General features: G+C 54.8%; 1 protein-coding gene across 1 annotated transcript in view; it reads left to right on the top strand.

The window, feature by feature from the left end:
• Nucleotides 1–17,019, top strand: part of SLC6A2 (solute carrier family 6 member 2) — a 43,307-nt gene extending 26,288 nt beyond the window's left edge. Inside the window, exons 6-15 of the mRNA XM_045988597.1 lie at nucleotides 7,210–7,344; nucleotides 9,066–9,169; nucleotides 10,358–10,482; nucleotides 11,249–11,361; nucleotides 12,355–12,483; nucleotides 12,982–13,081; nucleotides 14,390–14,490; nucleotides 14,835–15,002; nucleotides 16,295–16,366; nucleotides 16,996–17,019. Of these exons, the coding sequence (XP_045844553.1) occupies nucleotides 7,210–7,344; nucleotides 9,066–9,169; nucleotides 10,358–10,482; nucleotides 11,249–11,361; nucleotides 12,355–12,483; nucleotides 12,982–13,081; nucleotides 14,390–14,490; nucleotides 14,835–15,002; nucleotides 16,295–16,366; nucleotides 16,996–17,019 (1,071 nt within the window). The remainder of the gene's footprint in view (nucleotides 1–7,209; nucleotides 7,345–9,065; nucleotides 9,170–10,357; nucleotides 10,483–11,248; nucleotides 11,362–12,354; nucleotides 12,484–12,981; nucleotides 13,082–14,389; nucleotides 14,491–14,834; nucleotides 15,003–16,294; nucleotides 16,367–16,995) is intronic.
• Nucleotides 17,020–20,618: the final 3,599 nt, after the last annotated feature.

The following is a 20,618-nucleotide window of genomic DNA, read 5'->3' as shown; positions in this document are numbered from 1 at the left end:
TGTGCTTCAGCTGGCACAGTTCTGAGTGACTGTGAGAGTCTAGATTTCCTGGGGAGAGGGGTAGGGAGAGGGGAGGGGCGGGGCTGACAGAGTTGGCATTCTGACCTGGGTGACCACTCCCCACTGCCCCTGGATTTAGTCCCTCAGAGGGGAGTACACGCATCTCATGACCCATATTGATTCTGAGCCCAGGAATGTCCGAACAGCCCCATTTGGACCCTATGGGACCCATGGGGGGCTTGATTGCCCTCAATAGGCTGTAGTTGAGAAATGTTCTTTCAGTGCTGTGATTAGCTACTGCCGTGTAACAAAATGGCCCAAGACATAGTGGTATTAAAGAACCATTTTGTTACCTCTCGTGATGCTGGGGTTGACTGACATCCAATAGGCCTTCTGCTCCATGTGATGTGGTCTGGCTCCCTATCTGGGGGCTTGGCTGAGCTGGAATGTCCAAGATGGCGCACACTCAGGGACAGTAGTTGGTGCTGGCTGGGAGCCCAGCTGCAGCCGTCAACCAGAGCATCTTGGGTCATTTCCACAAAACCTGTCCAAATGGCTTGGGCTTCTCACAGCATGGCGGCCGAGTTCCAAGAGCAGTTCCAAGCAGACAAGCCCCAGTGTGCAAGTAGCTCTTCCCGTCTCTGCTTGCGTCCTGCTTGCTGTCGGCCCAACGGCCAAGACAAATCTTGCGGTAAAGCCCAGAGTCCGTGTGGGTGGGGACTAACCCAGGCGCGGGTTCACTGGGGTTCATGAGGCGACAGTCTACCATAATCAGGCAGGTGTGACTTTGTGAGAAGCCCCACTGGACAAACGATGGGGCAAGTGGCCTGTGTCAGGGTGATCTCTAGTATTCCTAGAGTCCTTGGCCATGCTGTTGAGAACAAAGATAGTGGGCAGGAGACAGTGGGGCTGACATATGTCAAGAAAGTCTTGACATGGAACTTCCTCTCGGCATGATGAAGACACAGTGTCTGCCCAAGGAGGACCCCCCCACCAAAATTGCAGACCAGGTCTGCGAGCAATTCTGAGATAGAGCAAAACCAGGTGAGGACTGCTACCGTCCCAGCACTTGGCATGTAGTAGGTCTTCAGTAAGTATTTAGTGAAGGATTTGTGAGAAAAGGAGGGAAGGTAGGAAGAAAGGAAAGAGGTGCATGGATCATAAGTTGGGGAGCCTCCCTGAGTGTTCTTTTGAATTCAGTGCAACACATTTAGTGTCTATGTACACCTACTATGTGCAAGGCTTGATGCTAGTACTAGTGACATAGGAATAGCCGAGACAGGGTCCTTCCATTGCTTATCCTCTTCTGGGCATTACAGACAGTCATGGGTCACCCAGTGGGACTAGTTTCTTGAGTCTTCATCTAGAGATACGTGTGTCTCCCTCAACATAAACAGTGATGGTCACAAGCTGTACACACACTAGTCTATGTCTTGCTTTTTTTTTTTTTTTTAATTTTTTGACCTTCCCTTAGAGGTCATTTCATATCAGGTACTCAGGTTGCGTTTTAACTGAAGCACAAACTGGATGTTTCAGCGGTCCTTAAATCAAGTTAGCCGATCGCCACCATTTTTTGACAAGGAGATGGATTGGACGCACCTAGTCAAGGCAGAGCTGGCTTGTGGAGTTTGGATTTTAGCTCTAGCAATCCACGTGTTTGCATGTGTTTTGTGTCAGTGTGCAAGGAGTTTATTACCATGAGTTGTCGTGGTGAAAAAAGTGAGAGATCCTGCATCAGCATTCGCTCTTGGAGCTAAGGACCATGGAGAAGGTGGCATTTGGCCCAGGTCTCTAAGGACAGGAGCGGATAGGGACGCGGCAGAGGGAGGGGGGTTTTGGTGGGAGGAACTGCCTAAGTAAAGCCAGAGAGGGGCGGAAGCCCCGGGCCAGCCTGGTCCAGCCCCTCTGTGCCTTTCCTGGGTATCAGGAGCAGGTGGCAGAATTGCAGTAGTATGAACTTTACTAGGGCTTCTGGCCTGGGCATGAGGCCCCCACAGCTCCTGATACTCTGTTTCAAGATGAAATGCCCTGTAGCCATCGCCAGAGTTGGTACAGCCGGTCCCACCTACCGTAGCCCTTCCTCAGCAGCAGAGCCGTAGTTCTCTGCTGGGAGAAGATGATCAGAAGGTGCAGGGCTGAGCATGCTCAGTTCCTCTGGGCAAAAGCAACTTCAGGGAGTCACACCCTCCCCTTCGGAGTGTAAGGAGGGGCGGGTGGTGGGAAGGTTGCCCTGGGGAACCCCCCCCCAGGTAAAAACACGTCAAAATGCAGCCCCAGCCTACATTTCCAGTAAATCCCCCAAAGGAAACCACATTCCACATTTTGCGTAAATCTCCCAGTGTTCTGGCGGCTGAACAGGGAAGGGCCCCTGGCATCCCCTGGGGAGGGAGGGAGCTTTCCAGAATGCGGAGCCTCACGCAGGACATTCCGCTGCCCTGTCTTGAATTGTTTTTATAAACTGGCTCGCGCGAGAAACTCGAGAGCGTTGCTTCTTTCTGCCCAAGCTGCATCAGGAACAGGATGGAGTTTTTCTTAGCCAGCTTCCACAGCCTCCTTGGAACAACCCGAAATGAATTGCAAATGTTCACACTTCCCGTCTTGGCAAGTGGAAGCTCCGTGCCTGGGAGGAGATGTGACTCCACCGTGGCAGCTGGGAGGGTGGGGGGCGGGGCACAGTCTGAATCAGGGAAAGGGGTGACCTCATACCGCACACTCTGACCTCGGCCCGCTGACCACCTCAGGACTGAGGGCAGAGGTCTGAGTGGGGAGTTACCCCCAGGGAGTCCATGGGAGTCAGCCCTGCACACTGAGGCTTGCAATCCTGGAGTCCTGCCTGCCTCCCCCATCTCCAGAGTCCTTGGCTGAACTTGGCTCTTGGATGATAAGCCTGGTCACCGAGCCCCTAAATGTCAGACTGGAAGGCACACGGAGGCCATCTATTTCATGTGGCTTGTACACACCGGGAGGCCGAGGCTTGGAGGGGGGGACAGGGTGTCACCACAGTCTCGAGCACAGCCAGGACTTGGCCTTGGCTCCCAGATCTACAGTGGAATGAGTGATTAAGAACATGGCTTTGTGGCCAGACACCTGGGTTGGAGTCCAGGCACCACTCTTTCCTGCTGGGTGACCTAGGAATTAAGGCTGCTCCGGCCACTGGCAGGATGAAGGAGAGGTCCTTGGTGCAGGGCTGGCAGGTGGAAATTGCTCAATAAAGGATCCTCATCCTGCCTTTGACTCCTCCTGCGGCCCCCACTTCCTCAGAAGTTTGCAGACTCCGATGCCCGCTCTGTGTAGCTGGGGGAGGTGTGGGCCTGGGCTCCCACCTGCTCTGTTTACATATTGGGCTAAATTTTCAGAAATCTTGAACTTCCTTCTGCCTGCAGATAAATCAAGACAACAGAACTGGCTGGGAGCTGGGCCACCGTGTTCTGCCCACGGCACGGCCAGGCTCTGGGCTGTTTGGGGGATGGAAAAAGGCAGAACATCCCTCAGATTTTGGCAAAGAGGGGTGGGGTTAGGGAGAAAGCTGGACCAATTAAAAAAAAACAAAAACCCAAGTTTTAGAATTTTTAAGTAGAAAGGTCATTTTGTTCCTTGTGATTTTCAAATAGTAATTCTATCCAAGTCTTCCCCCCGATCGCTCCGTGTGAGCTGGGCTGCCTGTCTTTAATGACTGAAACAGACCCCGTTATAGTGAAGCGTATCATCTGCTTATGAGCAGTGAAGAGGCTAAAATATTTACAGCTTGGTGGGGTTTTTTTTTAATGTAACATCCATACATACCCCTCACCCCACAAATCTTGTATGTCTTCATTATTTGTGCAAATATCCCTAAAACCCAGTTTGGAGGATCACACATTCTGAATCATTAGAGGTTAAATCAATGCAATTTTGTAGGGATAAAGCGCAGACATTTTTCATGCTTGTGTCAGGGAAGACCTTAGTGGTGACCCCAAGCAGTGCTTCTCAACCTTTTACGCATGTAAGAATCACAGGGAGGGCTTGTCAAAACTCAAGATTGCTGGGTCTCACCTTGAGAGTCCGATTCCGTGGGGGTGGAGTGGGAGTTTGCCTTTCTGACAGGCTCCTAGGTGATGCTGATGTCTCTGGCCATGGGCCTCCCCTAGATCTGGGCAATCCTTTGCCTAATGAATGGATCTCTGGCAAGATTTGCACAACTTCAGTGACAGGGACCTCACCATCTCCCCATCTCCCTGGGAAGCTCACTCTGTCTTCACGGAGCTCTGTTCATTAGAAAGTTCTAATGAAGATCTTCTTTGTTGTGATTATCAGTCATTGGTTTGAGTTTGGCGCCCTGGAGCCATACACATCCTAGCTCTTTATCCAGAGAAACAGGAAGTGGGTGAGAAGTTGGATTTGAGATGATGGAAAGCACTAGCCTCCCTTGGGGACTGAGGGCACTTGACTAAACAATGGGCTGCTGGTCCCTCCTTTTATGTCCTGCTTAGAGACTGGCCAAGTCTGGCTTCTTGTGGCCAGAGATGCAATAAAATTTAAAATTTTGAGAGCAGAAAGCCTGGGGTGGAGATGACAAGAGCCCAAGTGTCCCTTCTCTTTGCCCACTGTGCATATTGGGCATGCATTCGTAGGAGCTAATGATTGGCCAAGGATCCAGGGGCCTTCCTTTTTGCACAAGATTTTAGGCAGCTGAACTCACTTCTGCCAACAATTCCGAGAACTTTCCACAAGACCCAGATGGTTTCACTTTCAGTACATGTGCGTGGACAAGACAAGCTCCCCTTTCTTGATGCTTGGCTGCCTTCAGGGTCAACTCAGTCATGTCCTGATGTTTCTTGTGTCCTTATATGTTCCCAGTTAAATCCACGTTTGAGCCTCAGACATGGCTAATGAGTGCTGCCTGCAGATCCCTGGGAGATTCCTTGGAGTCAGACCTGAGGATGCTTTTTGATGGATGGAGTATGGTCTCACCTCGCCTGTGGGGCTGGCCATGGGGCCTGCAGCTGGTGCCAGGAGTTATAGGGGAACACAGCAGTTAGGATCCAGTGTAAAGTTATATGAAGGCTCCTCCCATGCCTGTCAACAAGGAGTTAGACCTGTTGGTCCCAGTTTGGGAGAATAAATCCAGGATTAGTGTGAGGCCAATCAACCAGATGTAATGGCTTTGCTTTTCAAGGCATGTTTTCCTCCTTACTTGTTTTTGACAGTTTGTCCTCCTGTTCCTGCACTTCTTAAAGAAAACAGACCCACAAAGCCTCCATCCCCTCCTGCATAGAGCAGGGGAACGGTAGAGGAACAACTGGATAACATGAAACAGAAGAGCCTGATTCCTCTTCTGGTTCCTTCAGAAGACCTGAGCAACCACTGACGCATTTAATTACTCCCTGACTCATTTGCTCATTCATTCACTTGCTCATTCTTTCATTTGTTCTTGGACTAACGTGGTCATCCACTAACCCTCAGAACTATCACTGACTCGCTTATGTGTCTACCCATCCTTATACTCAACAATTTACTTACCCAACCATCCATCTACCATTTAACTATTTACCCAACTGTATATCCAGCCATCCATCCAATCATTTATCTATACAACGTTCAATCACCTATCCATCCATCCATCTACCCAATCATTCATCTGTGTAACTGTCCAATCATTCATCCATCCATCTACCCATCCAACCATCCATCCAGTCATTCATCTATACAACCATGGAATCATCCATCCATCCATCCATCCATCCATCCATCCATCCATCCACCCATCCATCCATCTATTCATCTACCCAATCATTCATCTGTGTAACTGTCCAATCATCCATCTGTCCATCTACCCATCCAACCATCCATCCAATCATTCATCTATACAACTGTCCAGTCACCCATCCATCCATCCATCCATCCATCCATCCAGTCATTCAATCATCTAGCCCTATTGAATTATTGAATAGGGCTATTCAATCATCTAGCCCTCTATTTAACAAATGTTTTATAAACACTTACGTATGTCATGTGCATGATACAAGTTTGAAAAATATCGGGATTTTGCTTCCAAGGAGCCCCTGATTTAATGGGAAAGACAGACAATGAGGATAATCCCAGTTCTTCCATATAAATATGGAAAACAGAACTTTGTTTTTCACATTTCATTTTTTGTGTTGAGCCCATATCTTTCTAGCCCATGAAAGAACTTTACCCTTGGTCACGTTTTAGGGCTTCCATATTCTCCCCAGGGATGTGTGAAGATCCTAGGGGCTGCCTAGTGCCAGGGCTTTGGGAGGAGGGACCCTCTGGTCCTTAAGTCCTGTGTCCTCTTCTGTTTTAGCTGAGTCTCCTTCAGTCTGGCTAACCCAGCCCTGAGCAGACTTTTTGCTGGAGGCACAGCCTCCTTTCCACAAGGCTCTCCAGGGCTGCAGCTGCCTAGAGCAGTGATGTTTGACCTTGACCTTGACCAGTTGCATCACCAGGGAAGGGGGAAGCTTTCAAAACCTACCAAAATACAGGCCTCACTACAGACCGATTAAATCAGAAACCCAAAGACTAGGAGCTGAACTTTGACATTTTAAACTATAACTTTGCCCAGAGTACTCCAATGTGTAGTCAGGAGTGAGCAGGGACAGCGACGAAGCCCATACAACCTTCCTCTCTCCCTCGGTTTGGTCTCTGTTCCTCCACCTTGGCAAAGGGGTAAGAAAAAAGTCGCTTTTAAGTCTGGGGCTAATCTCTTTCTGTATGGGTTTCTGGAAGAGACGGTCTTTATCCTAAATCCGACCTAAGGTAAAGAACAGTCAGAGACTCTGCTTCCTGCCCCACCACAGCCCTTCTTGGACAATGAATCCCTTCCTGGGCAATGAGTTGGGAGGATATGTATGAATGAAGGTACAGGAGGTGGAGAGAGGTGTGGGGGGAGGGAGTGCGGGTGGAGAAATAAAGGTGGGCGTGCTTAGATCTGCCTGGGGCAACTTGAGGGTGTCAGTAGAGGGAGCTCAGAGAAGAGGAGGTGTTGGGAGCCGTGAGAACCTCGTTCCTGTCCTGGCTGCCCTTCACTTCTGGGGCAGGGACACCTGCGTGTGCGGACTCTCCCACCTATTCTGGGCTGCCTGAGGGAGTGGCCTGGCCAAGAGATGGAGCCTGGGGTATGTGTACGGAGTGAGGGAAGGTTTGGGGAGGGCACGCCTGGCTCCCTGGGCACGGACCTGACCCCACGGCCCTGCCCCTTTCCACTGCCAGGTGGTGTGGATCACAGCCACGCTGCCCTACCTCGTGCTCTTCGTGCTCCTGGTCCATGGCATCACGCTGCCCGGCGCCTCCAATGGCATCAATGCCTACCTGCACATCGATTTCTACCGCCTGAAAGAGGCCACGGTCAGTGCCTGGGACCACCGACCTTCAGGCCGAGGTTGGGGAGGGTTCTTGGGGCAAGCGATGGCAGGAAATCTGGTCCCAGATCGGCCACAAATCTGTGGCAGAGCCCAGGACGGAGGACAGAGTGTTCCCTCTCCGGGCTACAGTCTGACTGATGCCGTTTGATTTGCACCTGATGGTCTCCCAGCTCAGATGACCCAGGACTCTGTGGCCCTGCATGGTGTCTTTTGCAGACCCCTCTTTCCAAGGGGAGCAGCACTCTGTTCTGGGTCCTGATGCCTGCCGTGGCCTCTCATTCCCCCCACCCCAGCCACCCCAACCCTAATTCCAGGATCTGGTCCACCATGGCCTCCTAGCTGTCCCCACCCCAGCCACCCCAGCCCTAATTCCACGATCTGGTCCCCAGCTCCATCCTCTGCTGCTATTCCACGATGTGGGCAGAAGCAGCAGCAGCCGCCACAGGGCGATCTGGACCCTGCTGACTGCCCCCGTGCTGCCCCAGCCTCCTCCAGCCCACTGTCCTGTGAGAAACACAGGCGAAATGCAGGTGGGGTGAATGTGGAGGGGAGCCCAAGGCAGCGGGATGAGGTTGGGATCAGAGACAGCCATGGAGGTGCCCGGTGCCTTGAGCATCTTCCAACCGTAGCCGATGTCATTTCCACATCCTCCCTGAAGCCCGCATCCCTGATGACAACTCAGTGTTTCCCCTCACTCTTCCCGAAGGCTTCTTCACACTCTCTGAACCCACAGCAATCCCGGCAGCAGGCACAACACGGGCTTAGGAGGGAGGCGTCCCCGCACGCACCTCCCATCGCTACAATGTCCCAACACACTGCCGTGTTTTCGTCCAATAACCGAGGGGAAAACCTGTTTCCTTAGAAATTTTCAGAAAGATAATGGAGCTCAGGACTCGCACAGTCTTGTAAATCGTGGAACAAGTCGGAGTTCTATTTGTTCCCCACCTGTTCAAACACCCTGTCTTTCCGATGAGTAGAAATTGAGCCCGCGTGACGCCTCAGGGAGCAGACCCCTCCTCCCCCATCGGATTGCTTCTCTTTTTCCACCTTCTGCCTGCAGAGTAAGGGAAGCCTAGGATAACATGAGCCAGGTGATGGAAAACTCGAAAATCCAACTTGGTCCAAGTGGGCTGGGTGTAACTGTGCCCCCTGCGCAGATGTGCCCACACGTGAAATTGACCAGGGCTAGGAATCGGGTCGGGGGCCGTGCTCAGAGCTCCGGGCCTCAGACGCATGCCTTCATCACCCAGAAGATGGAATAAGTAACCCCCGTGCCCTCCCTCCTCCCCCGAGAAGTCAGCACTGTCTGTGGGCTGGTGGAAGCTGCTGGGAATCCTCGTCCCTTTTCTGGAGCTGCAGTCTGTAACTCCAGAGATGGTCCTACCCTTTGCCCTCACTCCATCCACATCCTAGCCTAGCACCGTGAGTTTCATAACTTTTATTGAAAATTTGGACATCAGACTGAGCCTGCGAGTTTTTCCAGGCTGAGCTCATTCCTGGTCACCAAAGCCAGGAGCTTCTAGAGGGGTCTCTCTCCACCGAAGTTTCGAGCAGGCTTCTGGGGAGGGATTGTGTGGCTGCCCATCGCCGGTTCAGACCTCACTTCCTCAGATCTCAGACATCCCCGGGACTCCCCCGCCTTCCTGGAGCAGCCTTCCTGACCTCTAGAACCAGAGGGTGATGGCCCTTGTGTGCCTGTTTCAGGTCTGGATCGATGCGGCAACCCAGATATTTTTTTCCTTGGGGGCTGGATTTGGAGTCCTGATTGCCTTTGCCAGTTACAACAAATTTGACAACAACTGCTACAGGTAAGGTCCTTGTCAGGGCTCTGGAAAGCTCTGGATCCTGGGGCCTGACCCCTGGGGAGTGGAGAGAGGGTTCCGGTCTGGAGCAAGTCAACCCCTCTTGGCTTTCTTCCTCTGTGAAATGAGGCAGAGCGGACCTTCTGTGAACTCCAGAGGAGGTGTTTGTGAACTCTGACATGACCTCTAGGGAGGCGGAGGTGTCCTAACCAATATATCTCAGTGCAGGACAGCCCTTAAACATGCGAGGTCTTCCCCGGGAGGGTCGAGGCCCCTGGAGGTGGCTGGGAGGTCATGGGGACGGGCTACCGGTGCAGAGGAGTGCTATGTGGCTTTCAAAAGCAGACAGCATTGTCTGTCTGTCTGTCTGTCTGTCTGTCTCTCTGAAGCCCAGACAGGCAAAGGCTGGTCACACGAGAGGTGAGGGCCTGGCAGGGTCAGAGGGGAGACCGCAGGGTTTCTGCACAGGGCACCAGAGCCAGAAGATCACATTGTAGCTCGGGTCTCACTCAGCATGTGACACCGCCCCCCCGTGGGCCCAGCGCTGTGCGGCCATCAGATGGGGACACACATGCAGCCCGCTCAGCCTCCCTCGGAGGCTTCAGACAGAATCACGCCCCCTCTAGAGCGAGACAGAAGGGGAGGGACACATGCCAGGGGGCCAGGCTGGAGAAGCGGGGTGATCAGCCAGCAGCAGGGGCTCAGCAGAAGCAGGGAGGGGAGTTAGGGGAGAGCCTCGGAGGATCACTGGGAGTGGGACGGGTGGACCCGGGGCAGCCAGCACGCATGGCGGGGAGAAGTCCAAGAGGAGCCAGGGAGGTGGTCCGTCGGTGGGCCAGCGAGCTGACCGATCTGGCATGTTCCCAGACTGCATGTTGCGGAGTCATGGAAAGGGAGCCAGGAAGGAAGGTTGGGTCATCTCCACAAAGCTCCTGAAGGCCAGGGTGAGACGCCGAGAAGTGCTAGGGAGCTACGGGCAGTTTGCTGAAGAAGGAGGCCGGTCGGGTGATTCCCCAACAAGAGCAGGACACCAGCCCCTGATCTCCAAGTGGTCCCGACCCAGCGGGGCACTGGGGTCTCTGTGGCAGCAGGATGGGCTGGTGTTGGAGGTGGCTGTCCCCTAGACGGTGCAAGGGCTCGGGGAGCAGGGCAGGGGAGTCTGGCCACTTGACCCGACGATGCTGCTCCCCCCAGGGACGCCCTGCTCACCAGCACCATCAACTGTGTCACCAGCTTCGTCTCTGGGTTCGCCATCTTCTCCATCCTCGGCTACATGGCCCACGAACACAAGGTCAACATTGAGGACGTGGCCACCGAAGGTAGGTGGGCAGACGTGGGAGGGGGTGAGGAAGCCAGCGCGCCCTTGGCCAGCGGCTTTCCTGTGGGTGGCTGAGGGAACCAGAGGGCTGGGCCTGGAACCTTCCACAAGGTCTGTGTCACGGGCTTTCTCTGAGGCCGTGAGTGGGCGTTCCTGGCCCTCCTGGCTTCTGACTGTGCCGCAGAACCTTCCCGTGGGTTGGGCTAGGCGCGACCGATTGTGAACCCCTATGCTGAGCAGTTGACATGCCCTCATTAGTCCTCATGGGACTGAGAGACAAAGGGTAACTGACCCACTTTGCAGGTGAGAAAGCAGAGACTCGGGCCATGGGAGTGGTCCAGGGTCACCCAGCTCGTGAGCTGTGGGGCCAGCATTCAAAGCCTGAGCAGGCTGACCTTGACCCTGCCCTCCCCTACTGCTGCTCCTGTTCTGGCCAGGAGCTGCGGCCTGGGAGGGAAGTCGCATGGGCCCTGAGGACCATGGACTTTCGAGAGTAAGAGCTTCTCTGAGGGCGTGTGAGGCGTGGGATCTGCAGTCTGTGGCCTGCTGCTGTCCAGGCTGGAGGTCTGCCCCCTTGGGGTATAACAGAAGGTGAGATGGGGCCAGCGACAACTGTCATCGCAGAACCTGGGATCACTTGGCCCCAGGTGACCAGCCAAATATCGTGGCGGGGTCGGCCAGGCGAATGGGGCCTCGGCCATTCTTCCGCCACCCACCTCTCAGACTGCTGGCCCAGCCCTGAAGGACATCCCCCCTGCTTCTTACAGGAGCTGGCCTGGTTTTCATCTTGTACCCAGAAGCCATTTCCACCCTGTCAGGATCCACATTCTGGGCGGTGGTGTTCTTCATCATGCTCCTGGCTCTGGGAATTGACAGCTCGGTGAGTGACCCTGCTCGGGAGACCACACACACCGGGAGGGCGGGGGCGGGGAAGCGGGGGACACCCTGGGCCTGACCTTCCCCACCCCCACCAACGACTCAGCCTGAAGTGCCCACCTGATTGCTAGCCGTTTCCAAGAAGTCCTAATTAAAGGCGGACCAGGAAGTGAGCTCCTCTAGGCCCAGGCTAAGGACCAGTAGAAACCCCAGGGCATCACAGAAATCCACAAACACTCAGAGAACCCTTGGTTTCTTAGAACCTTTTATTTTACGTAGGCCACATTAGATTTACCGACCTCTAGGTCTGCTCCCACGTCTGGCCCGTCACTTCCGCAAGTTTGCCAGAGTCTCGGGGTAGGGCTGGTGAATGAGGGTCCCCTCGCTGCCTCTTCCTTTCAGTCGGTAGGTCTGCCGGGGGCACTGTGTTGAGAAGGATTCTGAGGCCCCTTCCAGGCTCATAGCAAGGAATCCCAGTCGTGGTTAACACAGTCTGCTGGGGGGATGTAGAGGGAGGCAGGGAGGGCATGTGTGCTTCTCACCTGCCATCCCAGGCTTGGGGTGTCCCTTAAAGTAAGCACATGACTAGTACTCGCAGGAGAACCTTTCAGACTCTGAGAGGGGTCTGCGAGGTGACCCCTTGCTTGACCGTTGGAAAAGCAGCCAGAAATCCTTATCACAAACTGCTGCCTCAAGTTCCAACCACTGGCATCTCTCCTCTGAGAGTTGCTTCCAGAAAGACTCTTATTCCTACACAAATAGGTGACATGCGCGAGCAGTTTGGCGTTTCACCGCTGCACGCTCCTGGGCTCATGGGCCCCGCTCAGGCGAGTGTGGGGGACAGCAGACGGAGACCTGCTGACCAGAGGCAGGAGGGAGTTTTCTCTTCAGCTTCTCCCCCCATAGTTCCGAGTTCTGAGCCGGTTGACAGCAGGGCAGAGCCGGGTGGGCGGGCCGTCCCTCCTACCTGCTCCTCACTCCGCCTGGCTCTGTGCAGATGGGAGGCATGGAGGCCGTCATCACGGGCCTGGCGGATGACTTCCAGGTCCTGAAGAGACACCGGAAACTCTTCACGTTTGGGGTCACCTTTGGAACCTTCCTTCTGGCCCTGTTCTGCATCACCAAGGTGAGGAGGGGCTGGGCTCTGGGTTACCTGGAGCTCGGGAGGCTGCATTTCAATCCAGTCCGGTCAGGAATTCCCAGCCATGGAGGTGGGGTAGGGTGGGGATGGGGGCGGGGTGCCGGGGTGAGCGCAGGAGAACCACAGTGGGACAGGCATCAGCCCTGCAGCCTGATCTCCCCAAGGCGACACCCCAGTGTCCTCAGTCTCCCACCTCCGAGCCTGAGGGATTCCAGGCGACTTTTTCAAACTGCTGATTTGTTTGAGGGGAAGCCAAAGTCCCTTTGGAAGCCAGCTCCCTTGTTATCGGCTCGAGCAACCACCCTCGGCCCGCTGGGAGAGCACAAATATGCGTTATTAAGACAGTAAGCCCAGGATACTGACACTCGCCTTCGCAAGCAGGGTTCTGAGCCAGTGGGACAGGGGACGGATGTGGTAGTCGGTGGCCATTTCTGGGCGCATCCCGCCCAGAAATGGCCTCAGACTTTCTCCCTCCACGCCCAGGGCGGGATGTATGTGCTGACCCTGCTGGACACCTTCGCGGCGGGGACGTCCATTCTGTTTGCTGTGCTCATGGAAGCCATCGGCGTCTCCTGGTTCTATGGTATGTCGGGGGCCTGGAGCACAAGGGAAAGCCTCAGGCACCACCCGGACATGCAAAGGGCTGTCCGTTTCCAGGACAGCTGCTGCCGATTCTTAGACACAGCCACCCCCCGCCCCGCCCACGCCAGTTCATCTTTGCCTTTGCACAAGAAGCTGCAAGGACCCCCCAGGGCCACCCAGCGCCAGCTTTTACCGGGGAACGCAGATTCCCCCCAAGCCATAATATTCCTTCCAGAGTAAGGTGGCCACATTTAGCCAACAGAATACAAGACGCCCAGTTACACTTGAGCCTCAGATAAACGATGAGTAATTGTCTTAGTAAAAGTACATCCCCAAATGCGAGATGCCGTTGTAGTTCAACTAAAATCACTTCCGTTGTGTCTCTGAAACCGAGATGGAACCGGGCCGCTCGCGTTCTCTCTGACAACCTTATTCTGCAGCTGAACGGGGAGAAGGTGTCACAAATTGTCACATGCGTTCCAAGTGCTCCTTTCTTTCCCCACACATCGAAGAGTCTATCAGTGTGAGGCTGGGCTCTTCCGCACAGTGACGTCTCTTTTCTAGGAGCCCGGCTGCCTGGTTGTGTCACCCGGGGCTGGTCCCCTCCGCTCCCGGAGCATGGCTTTCCCTCTGCAAAAATAAATCAGAGTGGCGCATAAGGCGATGTTATATATGTATATTTTTTTCATTGACAAGGAGTTGACAGGCGGTGTCCTTTTAGCCTCAGGTGTGTAACAGCGATGGGACACTCTGTACCTTCCTTGGTGCTCGCCACCACAGCGTCATCACCACTGGTCCCTGAACACTCTTCCTACAGTATTGTTCCCTATCCTCCCTGGGCTCCAAGACCTATTTACTTACAAGCTGGAAGCGTGGACCTCTTACCCTCCTTTCTCAGTCTCCCGCACCCTCCGCGCCCGGCTCCGCTCTGGCCACCGTTCTGTGTCTCGAAGTGTCTGGTTTTTCGCTTGTCTCTTTTTTGTTTTGTTCCTTTAGTTTGTTTTTTGAGATCCGGCCAATGAGCAAAGCGGTATTTGTCGCTCTGAGACTGCTGACTTCACAGAGCACCGCGCCCACTGGGGCCACCCGTGTCATCACACACGGCACCTACTGGGCGTGTCTTTGGCACCAACTAAGTGCCCGAGCCCAGATCTCCCAAGTGCCACGGTGCGCGCGTCTTAGCTCACTGCCCGGCACCTCCCCACCGATCCCCGCCCCCAGGGCCTGACTCTCGGGGGTGGACTGCGAGGGGCGGCCAGGGGCTCTTCGGTGGGGGGTAGTGTGACCGACCTGCCCTGTGTGTGCCCAGGTGTGGACAGGTTCAGCAACGACATCCAACAGATGATGGGGTTCAAGCCGGGCCTCTACTGGAGACTGTGCTGGAAGTTTGTCAGCCCTGCCTTCCTCCTGGTGTGTACAGGGTGTCTGTCCGAGGCTTCCAGGGGCCAGCGGGCTGGGTCCTGGCGGGGGGGCTGGGCTCAGGCAGACCGGATGCTAGAATGCCCAGCTATGTTCAGAGCACGCTGGCAGGTCTCCAGCTGGGGCTGGGTCCCCAGGGGGCTGTGTGTCACCTTCCCATGCCTCTTCTGTGTCTCTTGCTCCCTCTGTCTCCTTTCTTGTCATCGTTTGCTTCTTGAACACTTCCTGCCTCTCAACCTCCTCTTCTCTTTTTTTCTCTCCTGCCGCTGCCTCCCTCCCACTGCTCCCCTCCATCCCTCCCACCTGCTCCCCGTCCCTCCCTGGTGTCCCCGCAGTTTGTGGTGGTGGTGAGCGTCATCAACTTCAAGCCGCTCAACTACGACGACTACGTCTTCCCGCTCTGGGCCAACTGGGTCGGGTGGGGAATCGCGCTCTCCTCCATGGTGCTGGTGCCGGCCTACAGCGTCTACAAGTTCTTCAGCATACGGGGTTCCCTTCGGGAGGTGAGGTCACGGTGCAGGCCGGTCGGGACCAGTGGGGTGGGGGGAGGCAGGGATGGCGGGGCATCCCCAGGCATCCCAGATGGGCCGAAAGAGGGCAGACACGAGGGCGCGGACACCAGAGCCACCGCGATGGCCCAGTCATGACCACGCCCCCACCCGAGTTTTCATGGGCAATAGGGACGTTGGAAGGGTAAAAGTAGCACTTAGCACGGTGCCGGCCCGGAGGAGGCTGTCCGCGCGCGCCCCCTGCTGTCAGGTTTTGTGCGGCAGGCGTCTCCGCTCCCGTGGCTGTCCCTGGGGTTATTAACAGGACCCTCTCATCCCCTTCTGAGTTCTGTCCTGCCCCCATGTCCCCATCTCCCAGTCTGCACTCACCATGATCTGGCCATCTCCGCTTTTATCTGCCTCTTTCCCGAACCCGACGCCCACCAGCCAAAATCAGAGATTTCCAGAATACATCTTCTTTCACTGGTGTGCGTTGTACGTGCGGATACACGGAGAAGGGTTTAGGAAACAGGGCCTTTCCTCTCAAATAAGGTCTATCCTCATTGGTTATTCAAAAGCGCTTTCTTTTATGTATCATGGTGACAGCCTCTGCCTCCTGTCCTTACTTTGCGAGATGAAGCTTCCATTCCTTCATTCCCTCATGGCCTCTCTTCTCTGCTGTGAGGGTGCCTGGCCCCGGCAGGCTGCTGGCACTAGATGGAACTCCCCAGAGCTCACATTCTAAGCTGGGGACAGAGAGACAGATGAGGGTGGCAGGAAGTGAGCCATACGAGGACTTAGGGAAGAGGGTCCCAGGCTGGGCTGTGTCCCCCCACCCCTACCCCAGGTCCTTGTGACCCATTTCCTGTCCTTGAAATCCCACGTCCCAGAGCCTCTGGGTCGCTGGGAGGACCTGTGTTCGGTGAGCTCAACCTGAATCTACTTGGAGCTTTTCATGTTTCACACTGAGGGAGCCTCGAGGGCTCCCCACCACACAGTGATCCATCATAGACACCAGTGAGCCCCCCCAGTCCCCGCCCTGTGTCTGCCCTCCAGGGGGCCTCCCCAGTGTCTGACCACAGTATTCAGCCCAGATAACTCAAAGTGAACAGACCCGCTCCATAAACAAGGACAGGGGGTGTCTTGTATGGACCTCAAACACCGTTTCTATGGGACTTCAGGGCCAACCAGGAGGTGACCTGTGACTGGGGGTGGCTGCTGGGCTGCTGGGCTGGTGTCCCTCGGTCTGGCTGAAACACCCCCCAATCCTCCACCCCCACCCCACCCCCGTGTCCGTCTTCTCGCAGAGACTGGCCTATGGCATCACTCCGGAGAACGAGCACCACCTGGTGGCCCAGAGGGACGTCAGGCAGTTCCGAGTAGGTACAGGCTGGAATGTTCCGGGGGGGGGGGGGGGGGGGGGACAAGGCCCTAGCTACTCCCCACATGCTGGCTGCACGCCCGCATGCCACAAAGCCCCAGGCAGCTGTGGGCTGGAGTCCCAGGGCTATGGTGTAAGGAAGGGAGGAGAGGGGCCTCTTCTCTGCGTCTGCCAGCTTCTGCTTGGCCTTCTGCTCCTCAGTCCTGGGCAGTCTAATGTCCAGTCTTCCCTAAGCTTTAGTCACTCTCTCTCTCTCTCTCTCTCTGAGGGGTCGTCACACTAGGCTGGGGATCTCTTTTCTTGGAGGAAGAGCGGCAGGTGCATCAACACCACTTTGACCTAAGTCCTTTTCCCTGAAAATCCTTGGGGTTGGGGTAGAGGAGAGGGTCCTGGTGAGCCCCCTGTTTTCAGAATTGCTGTGTGACTTTGGGAGGCTTCTTCACCTTTTCTGGGCCTAAGTGACAAGAAGGTAATCAGCCTGCCTGTTCTCCAGGGTCTTTGGAGGGAGGGGTGTGTTCTCTGCTCCCCACTCCCCCATGCTTCCTGCTGCCCTTCCCGACGGGCCCTTGGTGCTCTCCATCCCCGCCCGCCCGGCCCGGCCTAAACACCTGCCGTCTTCCTCCGCAGCTGCAGCACTGGCTGGCCATCTGACCGCAGCCCCAGGGAGGAGTCCTGCCGCACCCATGTCCAGGTCCAAGGCTTCGCTACCACCCCAGACACAGTCTTGAAAATCCTCTCCTGAAAGATATGTCTTTCCATCCCTCTTCCTCTTTCCCCAGTTACAAATGGTTTAGCGACCTGGTTTTTATTCACCTTCTGTCCATCTGGCCCCAGAGTGGGGTGGTGGGCTTTGAGTTTGGATTGGAAAGCGACGAGGGACAAGAGGAGGGGAGGGAACAGGAAGGATGACTTCTGCTGAACCTCTTTTGTTTGGGGGAAGGTCTCACGCAGCTTGGGATCGGGCCCAAGCCGAGCTCTGTGGCTCGGGCAGAATTCCCCAAAATGCTTGCTTGTACTTTGGGTCTCGGAAGAAACCCTGTCGTCCAAATCAGAGAGGGGATGTTCCTTTTGGTCAGACGCCATGAAATCAAACACAAACAAAAAGCTCGCCTGGGTCTGGGGGTGGGGATCCTCTTGCCACCGGGTCAGCACTGTGGTATCTGAACCTTGGTCAGGGAGCTTGGGTTGGCTTGTCTCTGTCTTGGGTCTGCGGATAGACGCTTTGGGGGATCATGAGCAGAAACCATCATAGTTTTCACTCTGACTACATTGTTTGATGTGTGTGTGTTCTGGAACATTCTTCCTGGGGAATCCCACCCAAGCACGGTCCTAGGGCTCTTCAAATGGTGAGGGGTTGGCCCTGAAAACCCCCTCTGTGTCTCTTCATGGTCTGGACTTGGCACCTCAGGGCAAGGTGGGACCGAGTACAGTGCAACCTAGTCACTCAAGTCGGAGGGAGAATATTCTGAGCTGACGGAGCCCTTGGCGGTTTTAGAGAATGTCCTGCTTGAGTTCTGTTACACGTTCGCGCGTGTCGCCCCCTGGTGGTGATGGTTAGTTTCAGCTCCTTCAGAGAATGGATTCATAGTTTGGTTAAGTTGGTGGCATCTGTTTGGGGTTTCTGTTTATGGTTTGAGTCTCTTCTTATGCCCTCGCTGGAATTCGAGATTCAGAAGTTCTTGTTGTGACTGCGGAAGCCCCTGCTGAAGAATCTTGGGCCAGAAGTCAATAAATACAGGAGCCACTCCTCCTGGGAGGGTAGGAAGACACACAACCGGAAGGCGCTTTGCCTAAAACTGGGGTGTCCCCTGTGCCTGACCGTGGACCATGCAGTTTGAGGAATATGGTTCTATGGGGGACTGCTGGGGGCAGCGAGGTGGTTTCCTCTCTCAGGGTCCTGAGATTTCCCTGCTAAGTCAGTGTCTGTGGGTCATTTTTTGGAGGCAGGAGGGAATATCAGAAGCCCTTTGATCTTTCCGTATAAAAAGATTGGCTCAAAGTGTAGGACAGCCCAGGGGGCAGGTGTCTTGAACCACTGTGGAAGGCGGGGCCTGGGAGCAGAGCATCCAACGGAGTGGAACAGTAAGGTGGACGTCTGGGAGATGAGGGCAGGATGACCCGTCACGGGTGGGATCTGGTCCCACAAAGGGTAATTCCTCCCTCAGGGTTATGCTCGTTCTCCACAGGGTGCATGCGTCCCCATCACCTCCTGTCCTCCCAGCTCAGACCACAGGGCTGGTTTCTGTCCCCATTTCCCAGATGGGAACACCAAGGCCCAGCATTTCGGGCACTCTGGTTCAAGTGTTGTCTGCTACCAAGAGACCCAGTCAGACCCTCAGGTCAGATCACCTGACTCTCAGCCCAGGGCTCTCCGAAATGCCCTGCACACTAAGGTCTCCCCCACCCAGGGCGGTCATGAAAAATAAAACCCAGTTGAGCAGCCAGGGAGGGTCTCTTAGCAAGAGACAGTGTGTTGGAGGAAGAGAAAGGGGAGAGGATGTCACCTGTTCTCAACTAGCTGGTTGGCAGAGGGGATCATGGAGTGGCGTCTTTCCTGATGAACGCAGTCGCCCTGGGGAACGGCAAGGGGTGACAGCTGAGGACAGCTGGCTGATATGAGGGTGAACAGGAGAGCCTGTGCGTATCAGAACAGGGACACCCTATAGAGGGGACCTGCCAGCTGCATGTGGCCTTTCTGCCTCCAGACGTTTGTCTCAAGGGTGAGTCGGGGATGTGGTGCTAGCTGACCCATTGCCAGACCAAAGCCATGGCGCAGCCTTGTGGCGGGACGGGACTGCTGAGTCTGGGGCGAGGAGGGGGGAGGGAGGCAAGTCCGGGGCCCCCCTTCCTCCCCGGGGGTGGGGTGGTGGTGGTGATGGGCGGGGGATCCTGGAAGCCCTTGGAAGTTCTTGTGGAGGTGCCGGCAGACCCCTGGGCTGACCTCCCACTCACACTCATGGGACTGGGGAGGATGTCCTTTCTCCTGAGTCACATTTGACTTCTTTTTTGTGGCCTTTTATAGATAGCAGAGGTTCCCCAACGTGAGGGTGCTCCTGTGTACTGTATAGGACGCTTTTGCCTTTTCCCAGACTTTTAAAGGATTATTATTGTCCATGAAATGTAAACTCTCTGTTTAAGACCCGCCCCCCAGTGTTAATATCTGCTCCGTGTCCAGTGGTCCGTGTCCTCCTGTGGGGGGTGGGGTCCTCATTCTAGATGCAAGGGAGACAAAGAAGAGAGGGGAGCTTCCAATTCTTGCCAAATGTCCTGCTGAATGCAAGTCCCCAAAGCTGCCTTAATTCTTGGCCAGCGGCCCCGCCCAGGGTGTGGGGGGTGGTTGGCTGTCTCGGGGTGTAGGACCCGTTTCGCGGCCCTGGTGATGAGCGACGGAAACATGCTCACCAAAGAGGTCATTTCTTAGTAGAGAAGCCCGCTGAGCTCATTTCACTTATTTCCTTTGGAAGCCAGGGGTTGGGGAAGAACAGAAAAGCATGCGCCGTTCAGTATTTCGAGTTACAGGGACCTGGGTCTACGGCCGCCTCGCTGGGCTCCTGGGGACGGGGGAGCTTTTTCTCTCTGGGTTTCGGGGCTCTTTGTCTACAAGCAAGGATTGGATCCCATAATCAAAGGTCCCGTCCAGTTAAAAAATGTTCCTTTCTCCATGAGGATATTCTTGTGCTGAATGTACCATGTGGGAAGCACACTGTTTACCGTAGGACTTTCCAGAACCATCCGGCAACTTGTAACCTGTGGAGTAGAGCGGTGTCTGATGTCTGGCCTCCAGAACGTGGATTTTTCTGGACATTCGGTAGTTCCTCCTTTTCTGGTATGTCTTCAACAGATGCCGGAAACACTGGTTATTAAAAAAGAAAAAATCCAACCCTTTTGTTTTGAGGATGTCAAGGGTGACGTGTAATGCCCTTGTGAGCCCCAGGATCCACAGCTGTGCGGGCGTTGGCGTCCTTACTGCCACCAAAGACACTGGTGAATGTGAAGTTGCTTTTGGGGTACCTGCCCTCATCCCTCTGCTTCTCTACTTCTGTGTAAATAAGGATTGTTCCAGTGGTGCCCTCTCTGTGTCATGGACCGTTCCAATGTCATGCAGGTTTCTCTGTCTGGTGTGGATTTATTTCCAAAGTTGTTCTCTTCATGGAAAAATAAGTGTGCAGATAATAAAGGATATTTCCTGTGCCACGTATCTGGTAGTTGGATTCTTTCTGTCATGAAGGTAAAATTCTACAAATTACGTA

Source organism: Meles meles, chromosome 19, assembly GCF_922984935.1.
Source record: "Meles meles chromosome 19, mMelMel3.1 paternal haplotype, whole genome shotgun sequence".
NCBI classification, from domain to species: Eukaryota; Metazoa; Chordata; class Mammalia; order Carnivora; family Mustelidae; genus Meles; species Meles meles.
Note: the sequence above shows the minus strand (reverse complement) of the source record. Positions and strands in the feature narration are given on the sequence as shown.